The sequence below is a fragment of the Zalophus californianus genome, chromosome 1, assembly GCF_009762305.2.
Source record: "Zalophus californianus isolate mZalCal1 chromosome 1, mZalCal1.pri.v2, whole genome shotgun sequence".
In the NCBI taxonomy this organism is placed as follows: domain Eukaryota; kingdom Metazoa; phylum Chordata; class Mammalia; order Carnivora; family Otariidae; genus Zalophus; species Zalophus californianus.
Window position 1 is genome coordinate 46,478,664 of NC_045595.1, and position 21,743 is coordinate 46,500,406.

The 21,743-nt window shown below is 41.1% G+C and overlaps 1 protein-coding gene across 8 annotated transcripts in view; it reads left to right on the forward strand.

Annotated features, from left to right (window-relative positions):
• ITPR1 (inositol 1,4,5-trisphosphate receptor type 1) overlaps window positions 1-21,743 on the forward strand; it is a 320,344-nt gene that overhangs the window by 187,621 nt on the left and 110,980 nt on the right. For 3 of the 8 annotated variants that reach the window (XM_027586400.2, XM_027586402.2, XM_027586405.1), the window contains 6 exons: window positions 308-492; window positions 4,281-4,429; window positions 5,394-5,505; window positions 11,053-11,085; window positions 18,812-18,847; window positions 19,773-19,823. In XM_027586400.2, coding sequence (XP_027442201.1) covers window positions 308-492; window positions 4,281-4,429; window positions 5,394-5,505; window positions 11,053-11,085; window positions 18,812-18,847; window positions 19,773-19,823 — 566 coding nt within the window. The remainder of the gene's footprint in view (window positions 1-307; window positions 493-4,280; window positions 4,430-5,393; window positions 5,506-11,052; window positions 11,086-18,811; window positions 18,848-19,772; window positions 19,824-21,743) is intronic. The other 5 variants (XM_027586403.2, XM_027586404.2, XM_027586407.2 and 2 more) reach the window with 2 other exon arrangements.

Below are 21,743 nucleotides of genomic sequence, written 5' to 3' on the forward strand. Positions count from 1 at the left end.
TGTTGGCCAAATGAGTTCCCTATCTTAATAATTCTTAAAATATATAAACACACTTTCACTTGCCTAAACTTTGAACTTAGAACATGTTAACGTACCTCAGAGCTACTGTCCCCCAGAATTCACATTGAAAATCGCTGACCTAAGGATGGTAAAGTTCATTTGAGCTCCTCAGCATTCACACTCCGTGCCATCCAAGTGACATACTATGGAAAAAATCTGCCTGAGGGGGTGATGGGGGAGTTAAGTCTGTCTTTGGGGCATCTCCCATGCAAGTTGGAGACTCACGAGTCATCTTTCTTCTGTGTAGCCAAGAGCCGGGCCATCGCTATTCCTGTGGACCTGGACAGCCAAGTCAACAACCTCTTTCTGAAGTCCCACAACATCGTACAGAAAACTGCCATGAACTGGCGTCTGACTGCCCGTAATGCGGCTCGCAGAGACTCTGTTCTGGCAGCTTCTAGAGACTACCGGAATATCATTGAGAGATTGCAGGTAATGCTTGGCCCAGAGAGGAGTGAACCTGAACCTGACCTAAGGTGGTTCCCACACAGCAGTGCTTCCGTGACCCAGAGAAAAACCAAGATTGGCCATAGAGAGATGTCAGTATGTGAATGGATAGTCAAGCACAGTAATATACGAAGAACCAAGAATGCAGAGCTACTTGGGAAGAGAAAAGCTCCTGATGAAGCCATGGTCTTTAAAGGTTATTTGTATATTTACAGATTTCTTCTTGAGAATAGGGACTCTGCTTTTACCAGGAAGGAATATTTAAATATTACAGAAGGATATACCTAGGATAAGGGCATGAGGGCTCCATTTTTTTTTCTCACCCTGGTATATTTAGCCTCTTGATTCAGCAAGTAAACAAGTGTAATAATACCTGAGAAAAGAGTTTTCGATCAGAATGAACCAACTGAAAATAAAAGTATTACTAAGTTCTACCTGGATTATACTTTTTTCTTAGCACCTATGAAGAGATCTGTCCCTTTGTTAAGGGGAGAGTAGTGAGTATTAGGTGTACATGGAACACTTAAACATACATCTGAACATTAACATCTTCCTTTAGCAAGCTCCTCAAGGGATTCTCTTACAGGTAGTGTACATGGGCCATAGTTGGAGATTCTCAGACACTTCAGATGGGCCCGTTGCAGTGCTTAAGGGCATGATCGCAAGCCAGTGCCTGGGGTCAAATCCTGACTCCATTGCTTAGAAATGGTGTGTTCTTGGGAAAGTTACTTTATTGTTCTGTGCTTTGGTTTCCTCATTTGTAAGGTAGGATAATAGAAAAGCTACCTGGGTGGGGGTTGATGTGAGGATTACAAGGCTGATAATGTGTTCCCATTATCAGTGCCTGCTTAACAAATTGCAACAGCCATTATTTCCCTCTCTTCCACTGTTCTAGAGGTTGGCTGGGCTCTCTAAGGTATTTCTTGCTCAGGGTCTTGAAAGCAGTTGCAGTGAGATGGCAGCCACAGTTGGACTAATCTTGAAATCTTGCACATGTTTGGCAGTTGATGTTGGGACCCCCAGCTGGAGTTGTCATCTGAAGCATCTACATGTAGTTTCCTCCTATTGTCAGCGCTTGCTTGCAGCATGGTGGCTGGGTCCTGAGATTAGCATCTCGAGAGAGAGACAAGAAGAGCCGCAATGGCTTTATAGCACACATAGCATCACTTTTGTCAAATTCTGTTGGTCAAGGCAGTCACAAGTGTCCACTGAGGTTCAAGGGAAGGGGACATAGACTACCATTTAATGGGAAGAATGTCAGTGACGCAGTGTAAGAAGAACGTGCAAGAGAAGATACATAACAGTGGCCATTTTTGGAAAATACAGTACACGTAAATGGCATAGACTAGAGCCTGGTGTGTAGTGAGCACTTGATCAATGACAGCTGCTATTATGATTATTACTGTTATTGTCATTGCTGTTAGGACTGTAATAGATAAAATAAATGAATCTCTGTGAGGTTATATAACCTGCCTAGAGATGCATGCATCAGCTCCACTCATGCTGGGCACCAGAGATGCAGTGGTGAGCAAAACCACAAATGATCTTTGCCTTCATAGATTCTCAAGTTTTGGAAGGAAGATAGACATTAGTCAGCTAATCACATGGATAAAAGTAAAATGGCAAGAGAGACAATGCTGCAGAGAAGTGAGTAGTGCTATGGAGGGCTGCTGAGGAACCTAATCATGCCCAGAGCTGGGATGATGATCCAAGAAGGCTTTGCTGAGGAATGACGTTTGAACCAAGATCAGAGGAATGTAGGACTTACTTAAAGGAATAGAAGAGAGGGAAATAGCATTTGAAAAGAACATTGTATGGGACAGAATGTGACGCATTCAAAGACCAGAGGAAGGTTGCTGTGGCATGGAGCTGGGGAGGTAGGAAGGAGTTCTTAGGTCAAGGAAAGAATTTCATCCTTACTGTGACACACCCAGTCTTAAACAAAGGTAATTTAGTTCAAATAGAGTGCTTCCTGACTCTATTATATTTTTAAAGGGGAGGGATATTATAGACTCATAACTGTTTGAATGCACAGTATTTTTTACTGTTCAAACGAAATAAATTTTCTGCAGCCAAACACACCAGTTTCTTGTGCTCTTCTTGGATTTATTATGCATATTTTTAGGGAATAAAATAAAATACGTAAGCCTAGCTAATGCTTGTTGTGAAGAGAGTAGTGGCTGAAAGGATCCTCATTATGCAATGATATTATTGTCTGAGTCCCTGTAGTTATGATTGCCTAGGACAGCAGAAGTTACCATAATATGAGAACATTCACTTGCAGACCGACTGCTTATATAATTAATCCCCATTGAAACATCCCCCTCACTTAACACCAGCATCTTTCCCTGCCCATCGCTTCACCATCCTTGTCTGTTGGTCTCTCCTTGATTGCTGAATGTTAAACATTTGACAATACAATGCAAATCAATGCCAGTGTAAAGTTCAAACGTCGCAAAAGATGCAGGATTTTATGAATATGATGTTGAAGAACTGCTTCAACCCCCTGCAAATGCTATAGACAAAGATTTGCCAGAGTTAGAACCAATAACTACTGAAGAAGAGAATTTGGAGTGCTTTCAAAGAGGAAACAGAGAATTTTGCAAAAATGACCCTCTTTTTGACTATGCTATGAATGTCAGTATGAATTAAGGGGTATTGTAGTGTACTTTTGCTGGGAAAATTGCCCCCCCCAAATAATTTGATTGATTCATGCATTCTTTATGCATCCTAAATATTATTGAGTGATTACAAATTTTGTTAAATATAAAATAAATAATAGTCACATGTTTTAGTTTTAGTTCTGGGGTAACATAAATCAATTCTTTATTGCCCATTACCTATGAAATTTGGGTCTACACTTAAGTTGAATGCAATTTAAGTGGCCTTTTCCATGCAAATCTCCTTGGTTAACTAGGACTTCCCATATTATCCACACCATGCTGTGTTCAGCCCCTGTCTTAGCCAGCAAATGCTCCCAGTTAGGTTCCAAGTTACCAAGCCATCCAGCAGACTTTAGCATCTTTTGAAGATAATTTCTCATCTGTTTTCTGTCATTTGCCTTTATATGGTGTTTGTTGTGTTGGTTTTGCTGCTCTTTCAACTTCTCTCTGTTTTCCTCTCCTACAGCTATGTGTTTTGCATTTGAAGACCATCATGCTATCAGGGTACATGTATTTAGCATTTTGATACAGCATGTTCATTCATTTGTGTGCTCATTTTTGTATGACTTTTTATTATATGAATAGTTCATGCTCATTGGAAATAATTTGTACTCACAAGTACCCATTTATGGAAGAAAATTGGAATCACCTGCAATCCCACCACCCAGAGAAAACCAGTAGTGATGTTTTGCTGATATTTGGTATATATCCTTAGGTACTAATGTTGTTTCTAAAAAATTGGATCATATAGTGTCCATGCTATTGTTTAACCATTTTTTTACACTCATATTGTAGACATTTTTCCATGTTGTCAAATGTACTTTTTGCATCGTATTTCAAAATATGTGGAATGACCCCTTGAGTGACATAAGGATCATCACAGTAGAAGGGCTGGTGGGGCTGTTTTTACCTCGTTGTCTGCATCAGGGGCTATGGCTTCAGATACCCCTGGGGCAGTGTTTAATAATTTGAGATAAATACCAGACAGTACTAACAGTGCTCTAATCTAGCCTAGCTTGTGGTCATTTTTGAGGTCAGAAATGAATGTTCTCACTCTCCTGTAGCCAGCCTCGGCCTGAGCTGCTCACCAAAGCTGTCCTTCCATTCCAGGACATCGTCTCAGCCCTGGAGGACCGTCTAAGGCCCCTGGTCCAGGCAGAGTTATCTGTGCTCGTGGATGTGCTCCACAGACCTGAGCTGCTTTTCCCAGAGAACACAGATGCCAGAAGAAAGTGTGAAAGTGGTGGCTTCATTTGCAAGTAAGCAGCCTCTCGCTCTGGGGTGGTCAGTTACAGAGCCCTGCTGACCAGACAGAGTGCTTGTTCGTGAAGAAGCAGACGCTGGCCTGGTTTTTGACTTTGATGAGTACGAGGTCATGCGTTAGAGTCCCGTTCTGACCTTGCTAATGTAAGTTTGTGGGTTCGGTTGTACTTAAGTGACACTTGTTTTTGGGTGAGAATTTCTCCTTTTAACTGCATGCCCAGTCATCTTCCATGCCACAAGACTGGCAGGGTACCCACCGTGGGCTGCGATACAGTTGTAGAAAAGTCATGGCCCTTCTGCCCTCCAAAAGCTCAGACCTACCAGGACCCCAGTCTTTTCCTAACACATTTGTAGTTTCTTAGTTTATGCTGTGGGGCATTACCTAAAAGAAACAACCGGTTCCATGACCATAAATCTCCTTTTGATTTTTATCCTAAGGTGGGTTGATTAACTTGAGCGTGGACTCTGCCTCTGAGCCCCTCAAAGGACCCTGAGTCCCTCAAAGGACAAGGCCATGGGTGAATGAACAGTGTTCACTTTAACCATTATCCCCATGAGGTTTTTTTTTTTTTTTTTATACTGGTGGCATATTTTAGCCATGTTACTGGCACTCCTTAGTGGATAAAAAGCCACACTCTATAAACTAACAGGTGTGAGTGGGCCCCTGGTCCTGTTTCTCCTCCCCCTATCATCTCCTCCTCCTATGTGGTAGACTCCCGCCCAGTGTGCCCGCTCGCTGTTACTGACCAGCGGGTGTCGCTGTTGAGACACTTTTGAAACACTAACTGGCTGTTCAGGCTACAGTGAATGCCCCCAAGCATGTTTAACTTAGGAGTCCTTGATAGATATTTGCTCATTAACTGACTACTTAAAATAAGTTGCTTGTGAAGTGATTGTTTGTTTGTTTAATTGAAAGATCATTTCAGGGACCTAATGTATGGTTCCTGGCCCCCCTTTCAGGTTAATAAAGCATACCAAACAGTTGCTAGAGGAGAATGAGGAAAAACTCTGCATTAAGGTCCTACAGACCCTCCGAGAAATGATGACCAAAGACAGAGGCTATGGAGAAAAGGTACTGTGTTTTACTCTCTTGTCAAGACAAGGTCTTGCTATTAAATTGAAGTGGGATGGCGGGTTAGAAGTCCACTGTAGTTTAGGCATATTGACTAAGGGGACTTTTTATTTTTTAAAGCTAATTATCTGGTCATGAAAGGTAGCTAAATCATATGCCTTCTCTTCTAAAAATCACATATACTTAGTCGTCTTATAGGCTGCTTGCCACGTAATCTAATGTCAGGGAAATAGTAACAAGGTATTTCATCTAAATTCCTGGTGGGAATGCAAATGCCTCTTATGTATCAAGGCATGCATTCCTGAGTTTTGGGTTCCAGCTAGGCATACCTGTGGGTTTACTGCTTCTTTCTGGTGAGATGTTGCACAATCCTTCCAGTGTACTAAGAAACTCCCTCCAGTTCTAACTGGAATTAGGGCAGGCAAACACATTACCCTTTCTAGCTCAGACTGGGAAATGGGCAATCCCTGGGACATGCTACTTCTTGGCATAGGCAGTGAGCAAGGATGTGCAAGAGACCATTCCTCACACTTTCAGTTTTGGTCCAAGTGGGATAAAAACAATCTCATTGCCCCTTCTTTCTGCCCCCCCACCTTAAAAATTGGGGGGCCTGAATTTAAAATCCCACCAGTTTTCATTTGAAGGTAGTATGTTCACTAATGGTCTCCTAGCCACTTCAGTAGCATCTTCTGAGTAGGTTTATCCCCTGATGTCATTGATTTGTCAAAATACCCAGTAACTCATTGATTCATCTCTGTGAAGAAGCCTTAGTAATTAAATCACAGCCTTCTTTGTCAAAGTGGGTGGTGGCAACCAGGTTATTTCAGGTATAGACGTCTGTAGGGATTTTGATTTCTGACCTAAGCAATATCTTATGCAAATATTAGAACAATTTCACATGTGAAAATCTTTGGATAAGAAAAATAAACCGGCAAAGTACACAAGCCCTTTTGCAGCATACATTCCTTCACTGTCCCCAGATCACACAGCTTTGAAGTGTCACTCTGAATTTTAAAAATACATAAATTAAAAGGTGAATGAATGTGGACTAATTAGGAAATAAGTATCTATAACTCAGTAGGAACTTTGTGGTAGAAACCTGCAAGACAAGAGTTTCTAAATATAAATGATAGAAGTGAAGACCCCTTGTACAAATGAGAAATGATGAGATGTCCTGTTCATACAAGCACCTGTAGAGACACTTATGTAGATCTTGCACTAAAACAAAAAGAAAGAATAGGCAAAAGCTCATAGCGGAGAGTGCCAGACAAACAAGCAGCATTTATTTCACAAGATCTTTCTTTTTCTTAAAGTGAGCTTTAAAAAATGTTTTTAAAATATAATTGTATAACAGAAATTCACTCTTCATAAAAAGATAAAACCCACCAAAAGAGCCATAACCAGCTATGAATATACTTGTAGCTTTGGAGGCATAAAACTTGATTTTAAAAGGTAGAGACCAGTTTTCTCTTCTTTAGAATATCTGTTCATTTCTATGACTTGAGTTTTTTTTTTTTAAGATCTTATTTATTTGACAGAGATAGACACAATGAGAGAGGGAACACAAGCAGGGGGAGTGGGAGAGGGAGAAGCAGGCTTCCAGCGGAATGGGGAGCCAAGACCCTGGGATCATGACCTGAGCCGAAGGCAGATGCTTAACGACTGAGCCACCCAGGTGCCCCATGACTGAGATTTTTATAGTAAACTTGGTGTCCCTACTCCCACAAATGTTACAAGTTGTGATTATACTTCAATTTCTCTCAAGTTTTTTTTTGTTTGTTTTTGTTTTTAATATCATGGAAAGTAGAAAAGCTAGGATTCGGGTCTGTTGCTTGGCAACTAAGTACATCAGGGTCTTTGGGCCACGTGGAAGGTAAGCTTCCTCACTGGCTTTCCCTGCCTGTTGGTGCTAACTGGGAGAATATCATCACAGACCATGGGAGATGCTGGACCTGAGACGTCGTAAAATTGTCGTTATAAAGGTCATGGAAAACGATGGAGCCTGGGGCTTTAAGAGGGCAGTAGGGTGGGGGTCACTATGAAAGAGTAAATTGTCAGAGTTTAGAAGAGGTTCTTAGGCACTGGCTCACATTCTTTTTTTTTCAGCTGGTGAAGAAATTAGACACACCCAAGCAGAGAGAGGCTTAAAGGAAAGATGGCATATCTTTCCAGTCTGGTTGGGGCTGTCATCCCCCTTCACGAAAGTGAAAATACCACAGGCAAATGTGGGAAATGCCATTCAACCAAGGAAGACATTCCAGAAACCCATGTTAGTCAACAGCTTCAATACCTATAGCACATACTTAGAATGCTCATGACCCTATGCTTTGTGGGAAAATGCTACTTAACTATTGACATTAATTGAACTTAAAAGAGTTGGGGGCGGGGGGTTGTGCTAAACTATTTCTGTTTCTTCCAATCCAGTAGTGGGTATTAAATTTGTCCTGTTTTATGAAGACTTTTTGAAAATGATTTTGATGCTTTCACGGCTGTCCCTGTTTGACTACAGATACATGACATATGGGGCAGGCCAGCTCTTTCAAGGGTAGAAGGAACCCAGAGCCAAAGAGCTAACCTTTCTCAGGCAAACCAGTTGGCTTTGGTTGATAAAATAAATGAGGTGTTCTTTGGACTGGAGGCTCAGGGCACAAGGGAAAGTGTGAGGTCATTTCCGTCTTCCTGGCCCAATTTTCCTATTAGTTGTCTCTTAAGTGGAATTTGTCCCATGACTAATGCCCTCCTGGGATGTCCAGAATTGTTCTGCCTCCCTGCCCTGTCCTGAGCCTTCATGGCCATAGTCTGGTCTGGCATCACTTTGTCCTGCCCTCCCTCTGCACACCAGGAGGCCATGGTGGAGAGCTGAAGTGACTTCCCAAGGTCATGTGGCAAGCGTGTGACAGGATCAAGACTGAAAGCCAGGGTCTCGAATCCCAGTGCACTGCCCTTTTCTCCCACCCCTCAGGTAGTGTCCACCCTGTCTGTGGGCCAAGTTTTCTTGTCTCCTAAGCCATAATCCTTAAAGATAAAGAGACATAGATTTCTTTATTCATCTCTGTGTCTTCATTCAATATTTAGGATTGTCAAGGTCACAGATGAAAATGAAAGTTGGGATCATTCTTTATTATCCTGTTAAAAAAATGTTGAAATATTAGTGTGCTTGTGTGGATCTACTTGTCTGAAAAAAAAGCCACTGGGTACTGCCACCCATATTACCAGATAGACTAAAACATAACAGAATCACTGAACACTGGCTTACATTTTTTAAAGGCCTTATATACCCATTAGTGTCCTAAAGTATGTCTTAAATAACAATTACATTCTTTGACTACTTGTTATTTGCCAGCCGCTGTACTAAACATTATGTCTTACCTTATGTCAGGTCAGCCTCAGAGATAGCAGTAGTGTTATTAACTATTTTATACATGGGGGAGAAAACTTAGGCTCAGAGAGGTTCAGAAACTTGCCTAAGGCCACACAGGAATGGGGGAGCCAGGAATTCAAACGAGAACACTCTGACTTCAGGGTCTTCTCTACTGTATCATTGGTGATTGACACCATTTGAATGTTTTGAAGTCCACCCACAAATGTAACATTTAAGTTTCGATTATGTTCCATCATTATGTAAACGACATGGGGCAGTGGCTCTGACGCACAGTAGGTAGCGAAATTTAAACATCTCATCTTCAACTAAGTTGTGATGTCTCACTTAATTGAAAACAGTCTCCACTTGATGCCAACTGGCTTTACAAATTACGATTGTCCCAGGGTCCTCCACAATCTCTTGTTGTTCTAGTCAGGTCCCGAAAGAAAGCGTCAAATCGGTGAGTAACCGGTGGTCAGTCCTCTTGTCTTGGTAAGTTCCCTGGCAGGTACCTGTCTAAGAACTATCACATAGGACACCAAGCTTGGGGCTGCTAGAAGAAGATTATCACAAAAAATTAATTATGCTCCTTTAGGAATAAAAAAATCATCTTTATTATGTCTCTAAAATGCAAAGGAGCAGCAATGAATATTTGTCTCCTAGAGGGGTAAATCTAAATATTAAAAATGATCACCAAAATAATGGTGAAATGTGTTTTTGTATGATGCTTACAGTGTCTTGCTGTCCTAAGACAGCAACCTTAGAATTATAGCAGGACTTTACAACTACTCTTTGTCTGCAATGCCTACTAAACTCTGCCTTTTTTTTTTAATTTAAATTCAATTAGCCAAGGTATAGTACATCATTAATTTTTGATATAATGTTCAATGATTTATTAGTTGAATATAACACCCATTGCTCATCATATCACGTGCCTGCTTTTAATGCACAAATTAAACCATGTCTTTATTAAAAAAAAAAAAAACTTCCCATAGCTAAACATCTCTAAAATTTAATCTGAATCTCTCTATAACTCAGAGAACATCTAAATGTCCTTAGACCCAGCTTGAAAAGACAGCATAATTATGTTATATGTTGTATATTGGCCTCTCTGTAGTCTACTATAGGTTTTTTTATTAGTCAAAGAGCTTTGGAAAGAAATTCAGAAGCCAAGAATTAATATAAAAGGATATCTCAGAATTTATTTAAAATCTATTTTCTGTTCTGAATAGTAGTAGCTGTTTTACCACTAGAGAGTTTTTGACCTCAAGTAACGTCAGGGTTTTCATTTCATACTAATTGACAGTACCTGTTAATTACCAATGCTTCTTTTCTCTAGGTGAATGAAATTTTAGCATTTCCAGCTACCAGGATTTCTAATAAGGAACTTAAATTTGCAAATGTACTATTAACAAAGAATAATAAAAATAACTTGAGGATCATCTCTCCCCTTTTAAATAAGCACACTTGTGATTAATGCTCTAGTTTTTTTTCTTTTTCTTGAACTTGATGCTAATCACTTACTTGTTACTAATATCACTTGAATTGGCTCTAATCATCTTTGGGAGGAAAAGTGTGTTGTTTTTGTTTTTGTTTTTGTTTTTGTTTTAATCATCAATAGTACCAGGATTTGGAGCTTCTGCTCTTAGGATATGTTGTCATACTATTTGCTGAAGTGGAACCTGGTTCTGATTTAGCCCAACTACAGTTTGGACCCCAGATCCCTACTGAATGGTAAAATGAATCGAAAGAAAGAATTTTCTCCTAACCTGCATAGATCCAACTGTAGTCGTTGGCTTTCCTCTTTCCCATCCTCTTCCAAAAGAACATGGTTCTTGATTGGGTAATTGGCCCTTGTTCGCAGCTCAGTTCAAGTTTTCACATCTGCAAGAGAGTGGGAAGGTGCACCTCTGAGCCCTTGGTTAAGTGACCTGGGAGGTTTGATACCTGCCATGTGAACACAATGTGGCAGCATCCTGCCCCTATCCTGAATGGTGTGGTGCAGAGCAGATGTCACTGTGAGCTGTGGTGGTTAGTGACCCAGATCTCTTGCACCTCTTCAGATGGTCCCCATCTAACAACACTCCAACATGGGAGACTCAGCGCTAAGACAAAGTTTCTAACACTTCACTTGCTGGTATTTCCTAACATTTCCTTCTTTTTCTCCCCCTTTTTTTCTTTTCCAGCTCATTTCCATTGATGAATTGGATAATGCTGAGGTCCTAATTTCATTTTTTTTTTTAAATGTCCCATGGTGATGTTTCCATGACACCTTTCCAGTGAACACTGTGGTCTGTCCCCTAGTCTGCAGTGTCTAGTATCTGACTTTGTGTAGTGTGCCTTCTGGGCATGAGTTGAGTCCTTTGTGTCTGTCTTAGCATTTCCCATGAGTTTGTTTGCCATTTGTCCTTGGAGATCCCATCAGAATCTAGACAAAGATTTTCTAAACTATGATAAGATTTCAATCATTCACTGTTTAGAATCTCAACTGAATTTGTGGTTGATGCTGGTCATTAACCTATCTCTGAAACTCAGTGTTGATATTTATAAAGAGCTTTTCTATCTGGATGCAAAGCATCAATGCAAAAAGAAATAACTGCATTCATATAGTTTGAAAGTAGTAAAAAAAAAAAAACTATTCTCTTGGTCCACGTGTTGGGAGGTATTGAGTATGAGGGATCATGTAAAATTTTGTCTAAGTGCATTGTGAATTCCAAATTGCTCTTTGAGACTATCTAGATGCAGGCTTACAATGGGGTTAGAAATATACTAGATCTGTGGCTTTTCATCCAGGAAAACTACCTAGAGGTCAGGAAATTGAAATGTCATCTGATGGATCCTATCAAATTAGTATCAAATTAATTTTATATATATTCGTATCAAATTAGTTTTTTGACCACAATTATCCTGGGGACCAATGAGTGGTCATTTTATTTGGGATTTGGGGGCCTCTGAAATATTTTTTTTTAAGATTTTATTTATTTATTTGACAGAGAGAGACATAGAGAAGGAGCACAAGCAAGGGGAGTGAGAGAGGGAGAAGCAGGCTTCCCGCTGAGTAGGGAGCCCGATGTGGGGCTCAATCCCAGTACCCTGAGATCATGACCTGAGCCGAAGGCAGACGCCTAACAACTGAGCCACCCAGGTGCCCCTGAAATATTTTTTGTTTGGTGAATATTTTTCATCATTTCCTACCATATATTTAGGTTGCAATACATGTAACACAAAGTATATAAGTGAGGGAGTTTAATTGCTTGGCAAATTGAGCACCCTGGAAAAAAATTTTATTAGACTTTTAAAAATCATCTCTTTCCTGCTCTACCTCTTTAGATATCTATTACTTCTTTTGATAGACCAAGTAATACCTTACTTTGGGCGGGATAGAGCTACCAGAGCAAATATGTTGTCTATTCTAATATCCACCACCATCATTTCAAAAATATTAAGAGATGGTTCAGATTTACTAAAGGACAGTTTGAATCACAGACTTAAAGCTGAAAGCAAGTGGCTCTGAATTTGATTCAGTTCTCTCAGGAATGGAGCTCCAAGAGGTTAAGTGACTGGACTTAGCTTGCACAGCCAGATAGTTAGTGGCTAAATTAAAGCTAGCACTCTGCTGGCTCAGCTCCTCTCCTGGTGTGCTTGCTGTTCTACCACAGTAAACTCTGGAAACATGGACTTTTCCTTGTATGGGGAGGAGGCCATGCCCTCTGGGATGAATAGAAGGTGAGAAAAAGTTGTGCGGTAAAGGCTTAATGAATGGCTTTAACTACAGTGATTTTTGCCATTTCCTGTCTCATTCTTTCTCTTCCTGGTTATTTCTGTGCCAGAAAAATACCTCATGCTGAATTTGCATGTTGGCACCTTTCATTGCTCTTATTTCTACCTGGAGTTGTAAATGCCTCACTGATTTGAACTTTTCTTCTGGGAATACTGAAGTTGTGTTTCTATATGCTTAAGTACAAATGAAGGAACACCTTCCCTAATCGGAGTCTGCAATGTTATTAATATACTGTTTTGCACCATAGTAATCAGTTGATGTGTTTGCTTGCTCAAGATAGAACTTGGGTCTTCTGGCTGGGAGTTTATTGCTTGCTTATGGAAAGATTCCACAGTTGGAGCAGGTGTGTTTATAATTATACTCTAGGAAATAGAATACTGTCTGTTTATAAAAGAAGAATGTTCTGGCAGCCACTTGGATTCTTTGAAAATTCCCTGAGGAAGCAACTGCGGATCCCCTCTTCGTCGTTACCCCTGGCAACCGTCAGAGCCCTGGGACACCAGCACTCTGACCCCAGTCCCTCAGGCTGTTGGATCTGGTCCTCTAAGCAGAGATGGTTGATTGGCCTTTTTCATCAAGGGCTGTTCTGGAAACTACCGCAGCTCCTGTGGTTTCTCCTCTACCAAGCCTTTTGTCAGTATGTGCTGGTGGAAACCTGCAGCCCACAGCTGGGGTTCGGCAGAAGCTTAATAAGAGTTCATGCTGGCCCGTGATACAGGCAAGGCCTCACACCTAATTTGCAAACCAGTGTTCAATTCTAAACATGGTGGGGAATCGCCCCTGAAATAGTGTAAGGCATATATGGTGATCCCGTGAAACCCTGATTGGGGGAGGGCTGCTGCCTTTTGATGATAGAGGCCACTCGGGCATCTTAAGGAAGGAGATGTGCTGTGAATGACTCTTGAAAAACCATAGCACCTCTGTGTCTTTGTCAATGCTCTGAGAAATCAGGGTGAAATGAGGACAGAGTCATGGAGTCCCCGTAAGGAAAGGGCATGGTATGGAGCCCTCCAGCTGTTTTCTAGAACAAAATTTCATTTGAAACCAGGAAGAGGAGGTTTGGCCTTTCTTTCTTTCTCTTTCTTTTTCTTTTCTTTTCTTTTCTTTTCTTTTCTTTCTTGACAAATAAAGAGGCACAGTGTCCATTCATCCCCCCGAATTTTACCTTTTCCTTGGGGGGCGGTGTTTGAGGGGGTACAGATTGGGTGTAGGGGAAAAGGAAACTACCATACTTTGGTTGGTGTCCCTTCAGCTCACTCTTAACGTTTATAGTTTGATGAATTGTTACATACGTATACACAAATCAAGATAGGAGATGTTTCCATCACCCCCAGAAAGTTCCCATTATCTACCCATTCTTGGCTTTAAACAGATGCCAACTGATGCTAAAGACAGTTATATGACTAATATTTGAATGCCTGTTACATTCCAGGCATGGTGTGAGGGGGTAGGACTATGGTGTTGCCCCCAAATAGGCACAGTGTCTGCTCTTCTGAAGTCCACAGTTTTGTGGGGGAGACGGGTAGTAGTACAAATTAGTGTTCAGTGACAGCTGAAACTATGAGAATTGCTAGAATGGAGAAGTACCTGGGGGATTATGAGAACCCATGATTTGGGAACTTCTACCTGAGCAGGGAGGTTGCATAAGAGCTTAGGAGGTCAGGTAACAACAGGTAGGTAGCACCAGCAGGTGATCCTGTGAATCACCTTTCTAAACTGTAAAGTGCTGTGCTAACCAAACAGACGACTTCAATCCAATACTCAAACCTGAGGTGGAGGCGGTAAGGGAGAACAGTAACCCATCTCATTTTCACGTATGTGTCTGTGGCAGGGAATGGTGTGTTGAGAAAGTGTGGGCTATAGCTCAGTGGGACATGCTGCATTTCTTTGTATTTGAGATGTTTTCGCCATTTCCTCACTGTCACTTGGACCATGAAATCTCCAGCACCACTGGTGTCAGCTAGCTACCTGGCTACAGTGGCATTCCCACTGGTTTAAGGGTGGCTTTGGCCTGCTTAAAGTGAGCCCTCAACTTATCCCACCTTGAGCTTCTTCTGCAAGCCAAGGATGCCGGCGAAGGAGAACTTTGTTAAAATTCAGGAGGGGGAGAAAAGAGAAACACAAGAATTATTAAATTTCACCTTCAGGGGGCGTTCTCATGACATCCAACCCAGGCTGGAGGTGTCCTACTTTTTTACATTGCTGTGAACTGCTGGGTTGGGCACCTGCCAACATTCAGGCGGCAGTTACATAAGAGCTGCTTTTTTTCCTGGAATTTAGGCTCACTGCTGATGTGTGACCTTCAGCAGTAATTGCCAATAAATGCAGTGGAGCTGTTTACTGTTAGACACCAGCAACCATACAGCAAGCAAGCTCAACTCAGAGCACACAGAAGCTGTTGCAGGAGGATTTGGGGGGGAGGGGGTTGGGGTGTGTGTGTGTGTGTGTTTTGATGCTGAGATTATTCCACAGTGACTGAAATTGTATAATTTAGTCAAGTCAGAATGTGTTTTTTAAAAAATGAATTTCGCTATTGAGTTCCAATGAACGTGTTCTGGAAAGGTGAAACTGCATCATTGGGACGAAATTTTTACTTCTTACTTGGTTTCTAAAAACAAATGCCATTAATAAAGGGCATTATGTTAGCAGATGTGAAGGTTTAAAATTGTTCTACTAAAATGCTAGATCACATATTTTAGCTCAATTTTCTTTAAAGCTTTCTGGTCTCTTAAGGTGGGTTTGCAAAGGCTCAGGAAGGACGGGTCCCAGCAAACATATTTGCAAGCCTGTCTGCTGTTGGCTGGTTGGTTGGTTTCCCCCCTCTGAGGTTTTGAGTGGGTGAAGAGGAACTGGAGGCTGATTCAGGGGTACTAGAGTTCATACATTCCCTTTGATGTGCTGAATAGGAGGGCCATAGGACGTTTGCGTTGCTTGAACTGTATTCAGCTTCTGCTGGGGATGGTCCATGGAAGGAGACTTCATCTTTCAAGGGAGAATTCTAGAAGCCCATGGTTAATGGAATGATTTATGTTAATGGCAGCGGAAAACAAAAGGTTTTTGTTTTTTTAACAAGGCTGTGGTCTGTGCTAGCCTGTTGGAGGCATATATGAAATGTATGTATGTATGGGAGTGGATATTGTTGTATGTACATAGGAAAGAGTAACTCTAGGACTTCTTTTTTTTTTTTAAGATGAGAAGGTATGATTTCCTTCATTTATAGTAGAAATCCATCCTTCAAAAACTGTTAGGTATGTTATATGTTGCAAGCAAGCATGTCCGTATCTCACAAGCCCATACCTAATTACTACTCAAGCGCCTTGATTTTCGGCGTCATCCAAGAAGGCCACTTGGGATTTAGTGACTTGAGATTCATTTTGAATTTCTATTTCAAAGCTAGTCATTTGAAATCTTTTTTTCTATGAGGTTAGATTTTGTTGACCTAGTCTAAAAGCACTGGGAAGACATAAGATCAGTGAACAAATACAAAAAGGCAATAGGGTGCAGTAATGGGTTTCCAAGTTCAAAACCAGGCAACATCAGAGCACTGTCCATCACCTGCTGGTTTGGGAGGCTTTGCCTTGATTGGAGGTGTCAGCACCTGAATGTAGTGACTGATCCTGGGACTAAGGTGGGGAAGACAAGACTTGTCCAAATTCAGACATCACCGTTTTCTCAAAACATCCCTCCTTAATGTGTGCTCATTGAGGATGACCCTTCATGTAAAAAAAAAATTTAACTTGATAATAAAATGTGCTGAGAAAAATCACTTCATTATTAAATATTATGTTCTGGTTTTGGCATATATTATATGTTGCATTTATGTAGCTATTACCTTATTTGAACAAGGTAGCTTATAAATATGCTTCTATTTTTCAAAATTGCAGCTTACTGCCATGAAATAACCTCATCCTCAAGGAAATAGAGCTGAAATCCTTTTAGAAGGAAGTGCTAGTACAGGCTATCAGTTTGTTTTGTTTTGTTTTTTTACCAAATTATATGCCAGGTATGGTTTGGCCTTTGCCATGCCTGAAATCATTTTATATCCTGCAAGTTGTATTATATTTAGGGAACTTGCTGTTAGATATTATGAAATGAAGTTTACTGAAAATATACCAAGCATTGTTTAATGTTTTAACTGGAAGAAATCCTAAAGAATATCTGCTCCAGTCTCCTTGAACTACAGGTCAGAACGTGGAAGCCCAGAGAGGTTCAGTGCCTGGCTCAGGTTCATACAGAACCAACGAGCTTGTGGACACATGACCCTGTGTAGCGCTCTTGGTTTTTCTATTCTCTTCATGAATGGATAGTCCTTCTATACACTCTTTAATGAATCCTGAGGCTGCAAAGCCTCCTCTGTTGTCTCAAAGGGCTTCATGAAATGTTCAAGGAGAAAATAATTAAATTAATTTTAATTTAATTATTATTTTGGAAATTAATTTTAAAACAAGTTTGACAGTAGTTTAGGGAAGCAGTAGAGTAAGTGTACAATTATAAAACATCAGAAATCACTGATGTCTGAGTGATTAAGAAATACCCATATACTACCTATGGGCATTCTAGAAGTATTCACAATACTTCCTTGGACAAAGAGATCTTGAACAAGAAAATTTTAAACACAAAAACAAAACCCCACCACTTTCAATTCAGTCTTCTTCATTTCCTTTAGCTTTTGATTGGCAAAAGAGTAGGAGGGTAGCTCTGTGGGTTCCTACAGTAAACCCATGCCTATAATCTTTTTGTTCTAATCCTATAGAATCAGTATAAAAAGATATGTTAGTGGGAATGTAGCCAGTGCAAATAGTAGAAGATAACATCTTTTTTTCCATTGGTATCTCTGGCTGCTCTAAAATACATGGGCCATTGCTTTAATTCTGCTTTTTCTCATGTGTCCCTTCTATACTAAGGGAGATAGCAAATACATTTGCACAGTTTCAGTTCTTTAGCCTAAAGCATACAGAATTTAAGAACAGAGTTAAAGTGTATTCTTGGTTGTCATTATTTATGTCTTGAAAAGACCTATAACTGACTTCTGTTTTTATTTTCCTTGCCATGCTTCAGTCCCTCCTGCCACTGTATATCTCCACACCCCAATGGGAAGCTCAAGACTCTGGAGATAAATTTTTTTCCCTGAGGCTAGTGAAGTTGTGCTCATGGCTGAAAATTCTTCTGTCCATAATTGAGGGAGCAGCCCTCCACATATGCCCCACTGTCCTTGGAGAATTACTTTAATCTTTGTACTTAAAGACATCTCCTGTATCTTTTCATCATTTTACCTGTTGAGAAATGGAAAACAAAACAAACCATAAAGTTATTTAATGACAATCTTATATCAAGAACTTTTCCATCTTGGGGATCAAACCACCAAAGGGGTAGCATTGGGCTGAATTGAAACACCACCAGATCTCATAGCTTCAGTCCTTCTGTGCTTTCAGCACCTGTTCTGGCTCACCAGCTGACAGCCACACTCTGGCCTCAGTATGGATGCTGTGTCGCTGGATGAGGGAGGCCAAGGTCACTCACTTGCAGCGTGAGCCTTGGCCTCATTCCATAGTGCCAGACTGTACCTTGAACTAGCCAGCCATGCCTGGTGTATGACTTTGGTCCAGGGAGGCCTTGGTAGGGTCTGGTGGTTACCTCTGACATTAGTCAGTTCCCTGCTCCAAGCACATGCCCTGTGGAGGACAGATTCCTGGAGCCGTCGTTCACAACCTTTGGGCCTCTGGGAAGGGAGTGCCCCTGGGACCTCTGTTACCATTACCCACCCCCTTTCCCTCCCTGCACCTCCTTGGATATGCACTGTGATTGCTTTTTCTCTCTTGGTGTACAAACAAAACACGGTGTGCCACGGTTCTTCCTTTGGCATCCTTTTTTTTTTCCCCAAGATCTGTTTCCTTCTTGGGCATTAGTAGTCTTTTGTTTCTTTCCCTATTTTAAATATGTTTCCCTATCTCAGGCCAATTGTTTCTTCCAGCGGGACCACATTGAGTGCATTTTAAAAGAGAAAGTATCGCCTCCCCTCAGTTGCTCAAGATCTGGTATAGGCTTGTCACCTCATTTTTGATCTTGCCTTCTGTGTTTTGTCCTTGATGTTGGTCTCTGGACTTCTTTGTGGCCCATGAGATTCAAGTTCCATAACTAATATGCTTTGTTTTACTCCCAACTAGCTCCCACAAGCTCCGGATTCTGAGAACTCCACAGAGGTGTGTGTTGCTCACCTATATTTGCAGTGACAGCAAATATGGGTGCTTCTCAGTTGTCCTGGTTGAGTGTCTGAGTTGTAGTGTTGAAATTTCTGTCCTGGTGGTAGGCACAGGAGGGAAGTCTTCTAGCTGGGCTGGGACTTGATGGTTTCTGTAATTGAGGACGCTTTCAGTGTATAAAGAAAGTTCCGAGTTGCTGGAGCTAAACCAGAGCGTCCTCCAGGTGTGGAGATGGGGCTCTCTGAAGGCTTTCACACAAAACTGTCTCAGTCTTGAAATGTTCAGTTGAGCAACTCTGGAATGTCAAGACCCTTCTGTTGTTCTACAAAATAGACTCTGGGTTCTGTGCAGAGATAACACAAATTTGTGTTACCTTTAATTCTTAAAAATGAAACAAACATTATCAAATTGCTGAGTTGCAGTGTGGCTGCTTTATGATGATCAGTGTCTACTCTGCTAATCAGAGCTCTTCATTGTTAGCAGTTTGATTAGAATGCTGTGTACTGGTGGGTCGGGGAGAGCTGAGGTGTCCGTGTGTGTGTCTGCTCAGAAGTGTATGCATTGATGTTCTGATGCATGTGCTGTGCAATTATGCATGTATGAACCGTGAGGACTTGCGCTGTTGGTGTCTTGCATTATAACCCCTTTTGGGGTCACGTAAAAGTAATGAATATGGTATATGGCCAAAAAGTCAGAAACCTGCTCATTTAAATAGTGTGTTAGGCTTGGGGACAGGACAGTTGTTAAGCAATATTCAAAGTAATTGAGCATTAGCATGTGTCTGGGGAAAAATTTTTAAAGGCCTAAAATCCTCTTGTGTAACTCTTAGCTCAGTATGAGCTCTTGGTATTTTATTTGTGATTGATACTGAAGATGGTCATGTCTGCCTAGTGTTGTACTTAAAATGGAATTTCTGCATGCTTAGCAGGAGCTTGAACCGAGCCCCCCCCTGAGGCAACTGGAAGACCATAAAAGGGTACGTAGTCTTGGATGTTGGGAGCTAATGACCATAACACCTCCCTCAGCCATACATTGTAATTTAAAGTCAGCTTATGTTGGTGTTGATATTGTTAAAGCATTAATTGGCTCAGGAGCAGTCACAGACATTAGTATTAATGAGGCTAACTGGCGAGTCCACCTATTATCTACCTACTCGGGCCCTATACCTTGCCAGTATCCAAATGATGACCAGGAAGCTTTTCATGACCTCTCTTCTTTTTCTGTAGTGGCTTTCTAATTAGATGAAGTCTTTAAAAATGTTTTTTTCTGCAAGTGACTGATGATCATTATGGTTAATTTATAATAAGCAAAAAAAGTTTAATAAAAAGGTCACAATTACATTACTCAGCTATAGAAGCAGCTAATGATATAATATTTCCTCTGCCCACTTTTTTTACGCAGGTGTGTATATGTGCCAACGAACATTTTCTTTGTCTTTGGGATTATTCTAAGTGTACAACTTCTGTACCTTGCTTTTGTCATTTAATATTGTGTATGATGATTTTCTTTGAAAGTCTGAAAGTTAATAGCTGTCTGAAGTTCCACAAATGAACAAGTGGTTTGTAATATTTTCCTTTGATGAAGAAATGAAGAAATGGGTACATCTTTGGGGAGATTCCTAGAAGGGCATTCTTAGGCCAAAGGAGAGATACTTTCTTTAGGTGCTCATTATGCATTGCCAAACCATTTTCTGCAAGGCTCATCTACATCGTTAGCATGCTGACCAATTCATGTTACTCATTTTTGGAAGATAACGAGATATCCTGGATTTCTGAGTATTTATATCATATGCCAGTTACTGTGCTAAGACTTTTACATATGTTAACTCATCAATTTAATTTTTATTAATGCTGACATTGACTCAGTGACACAGCCTTCATCCCCATTTCATATTAGGAAACTAAGACACAGGAAGATGAGGTACTTTACCTAAGGTCATGCGGTTAGAACATGAGCAGTTATAACAAAGACTGCCTTGGAATTGTGGTCATCAGTGTCCTGGAGGATTTATGCCTGTGATGAATGTGTGGCCCCGTGCACCTTTGTTCTGCTCACATGCTCCAGCCCCTGCTCAGTCCCACCACATCCCAAATTCTTTGCATTCTTCTTTGATTGTAATTTCTCAGGCTATGACCAAAGAACAGCTCCTGGGGAGCTGGCATTTAGCCTTTCCCCTCAGCATCCTGGATCTCTGGCAGTTAGTCGACCAAGGGCCCCTTGCATTCCTGTGTTTTCCATCCGTACCTGTGCTTTAAGAATTGCCACAGGCCTTAAAAGTAGCTGGAAAAGACACATAGCCATCCCTCATGCCCTAAGTTCTCAGGGGACATGGTACTGAATGCTACATAAGGGCGTAAGCTTTGGAATTAGAAAGAGGTTCAGGTCTCCCTGTGCCAAGCCCTAGCTGTGTGATTTAAAGCAAGTTATATATCCACCCTGTGCCTCAGTTTCTTCTGCTGTAAAATGGGGATACTAATAGCCTCTGCCCCTTAAGACTGTCCTGCTGAGCTGTGCTCACGAAGCACTTAGCACAGTGTCTGGAATATGACAAGGGATATTAACTATTGTAGTTACCTTGCAGACTGAAACACTTCAATTGATTTGGTAGACAATAGTAGCAAAGGAAGGTATTTTTAAATTGAGGCGCGACCTTAGTGCTGACTAAAGTGTGAAAGGCTCACCACTCATGTGAGAGAGGGTGATCTTTCCTGCAGCACGTGATTTTCAAGTGGCTGGAACCTAGGAAGCTAAAAAGGTCACTTTTTCTCTCCTGTGCCTATGTGGCAATATTAACTCCTTAGTGCCCTATTCGGCACTTGTCTCTGTCCCTACAAATCATTAGTCATTCAGTCGAACTGATAGAAATGAAACTTGTTTGAACCAAACTGCAAGGTAG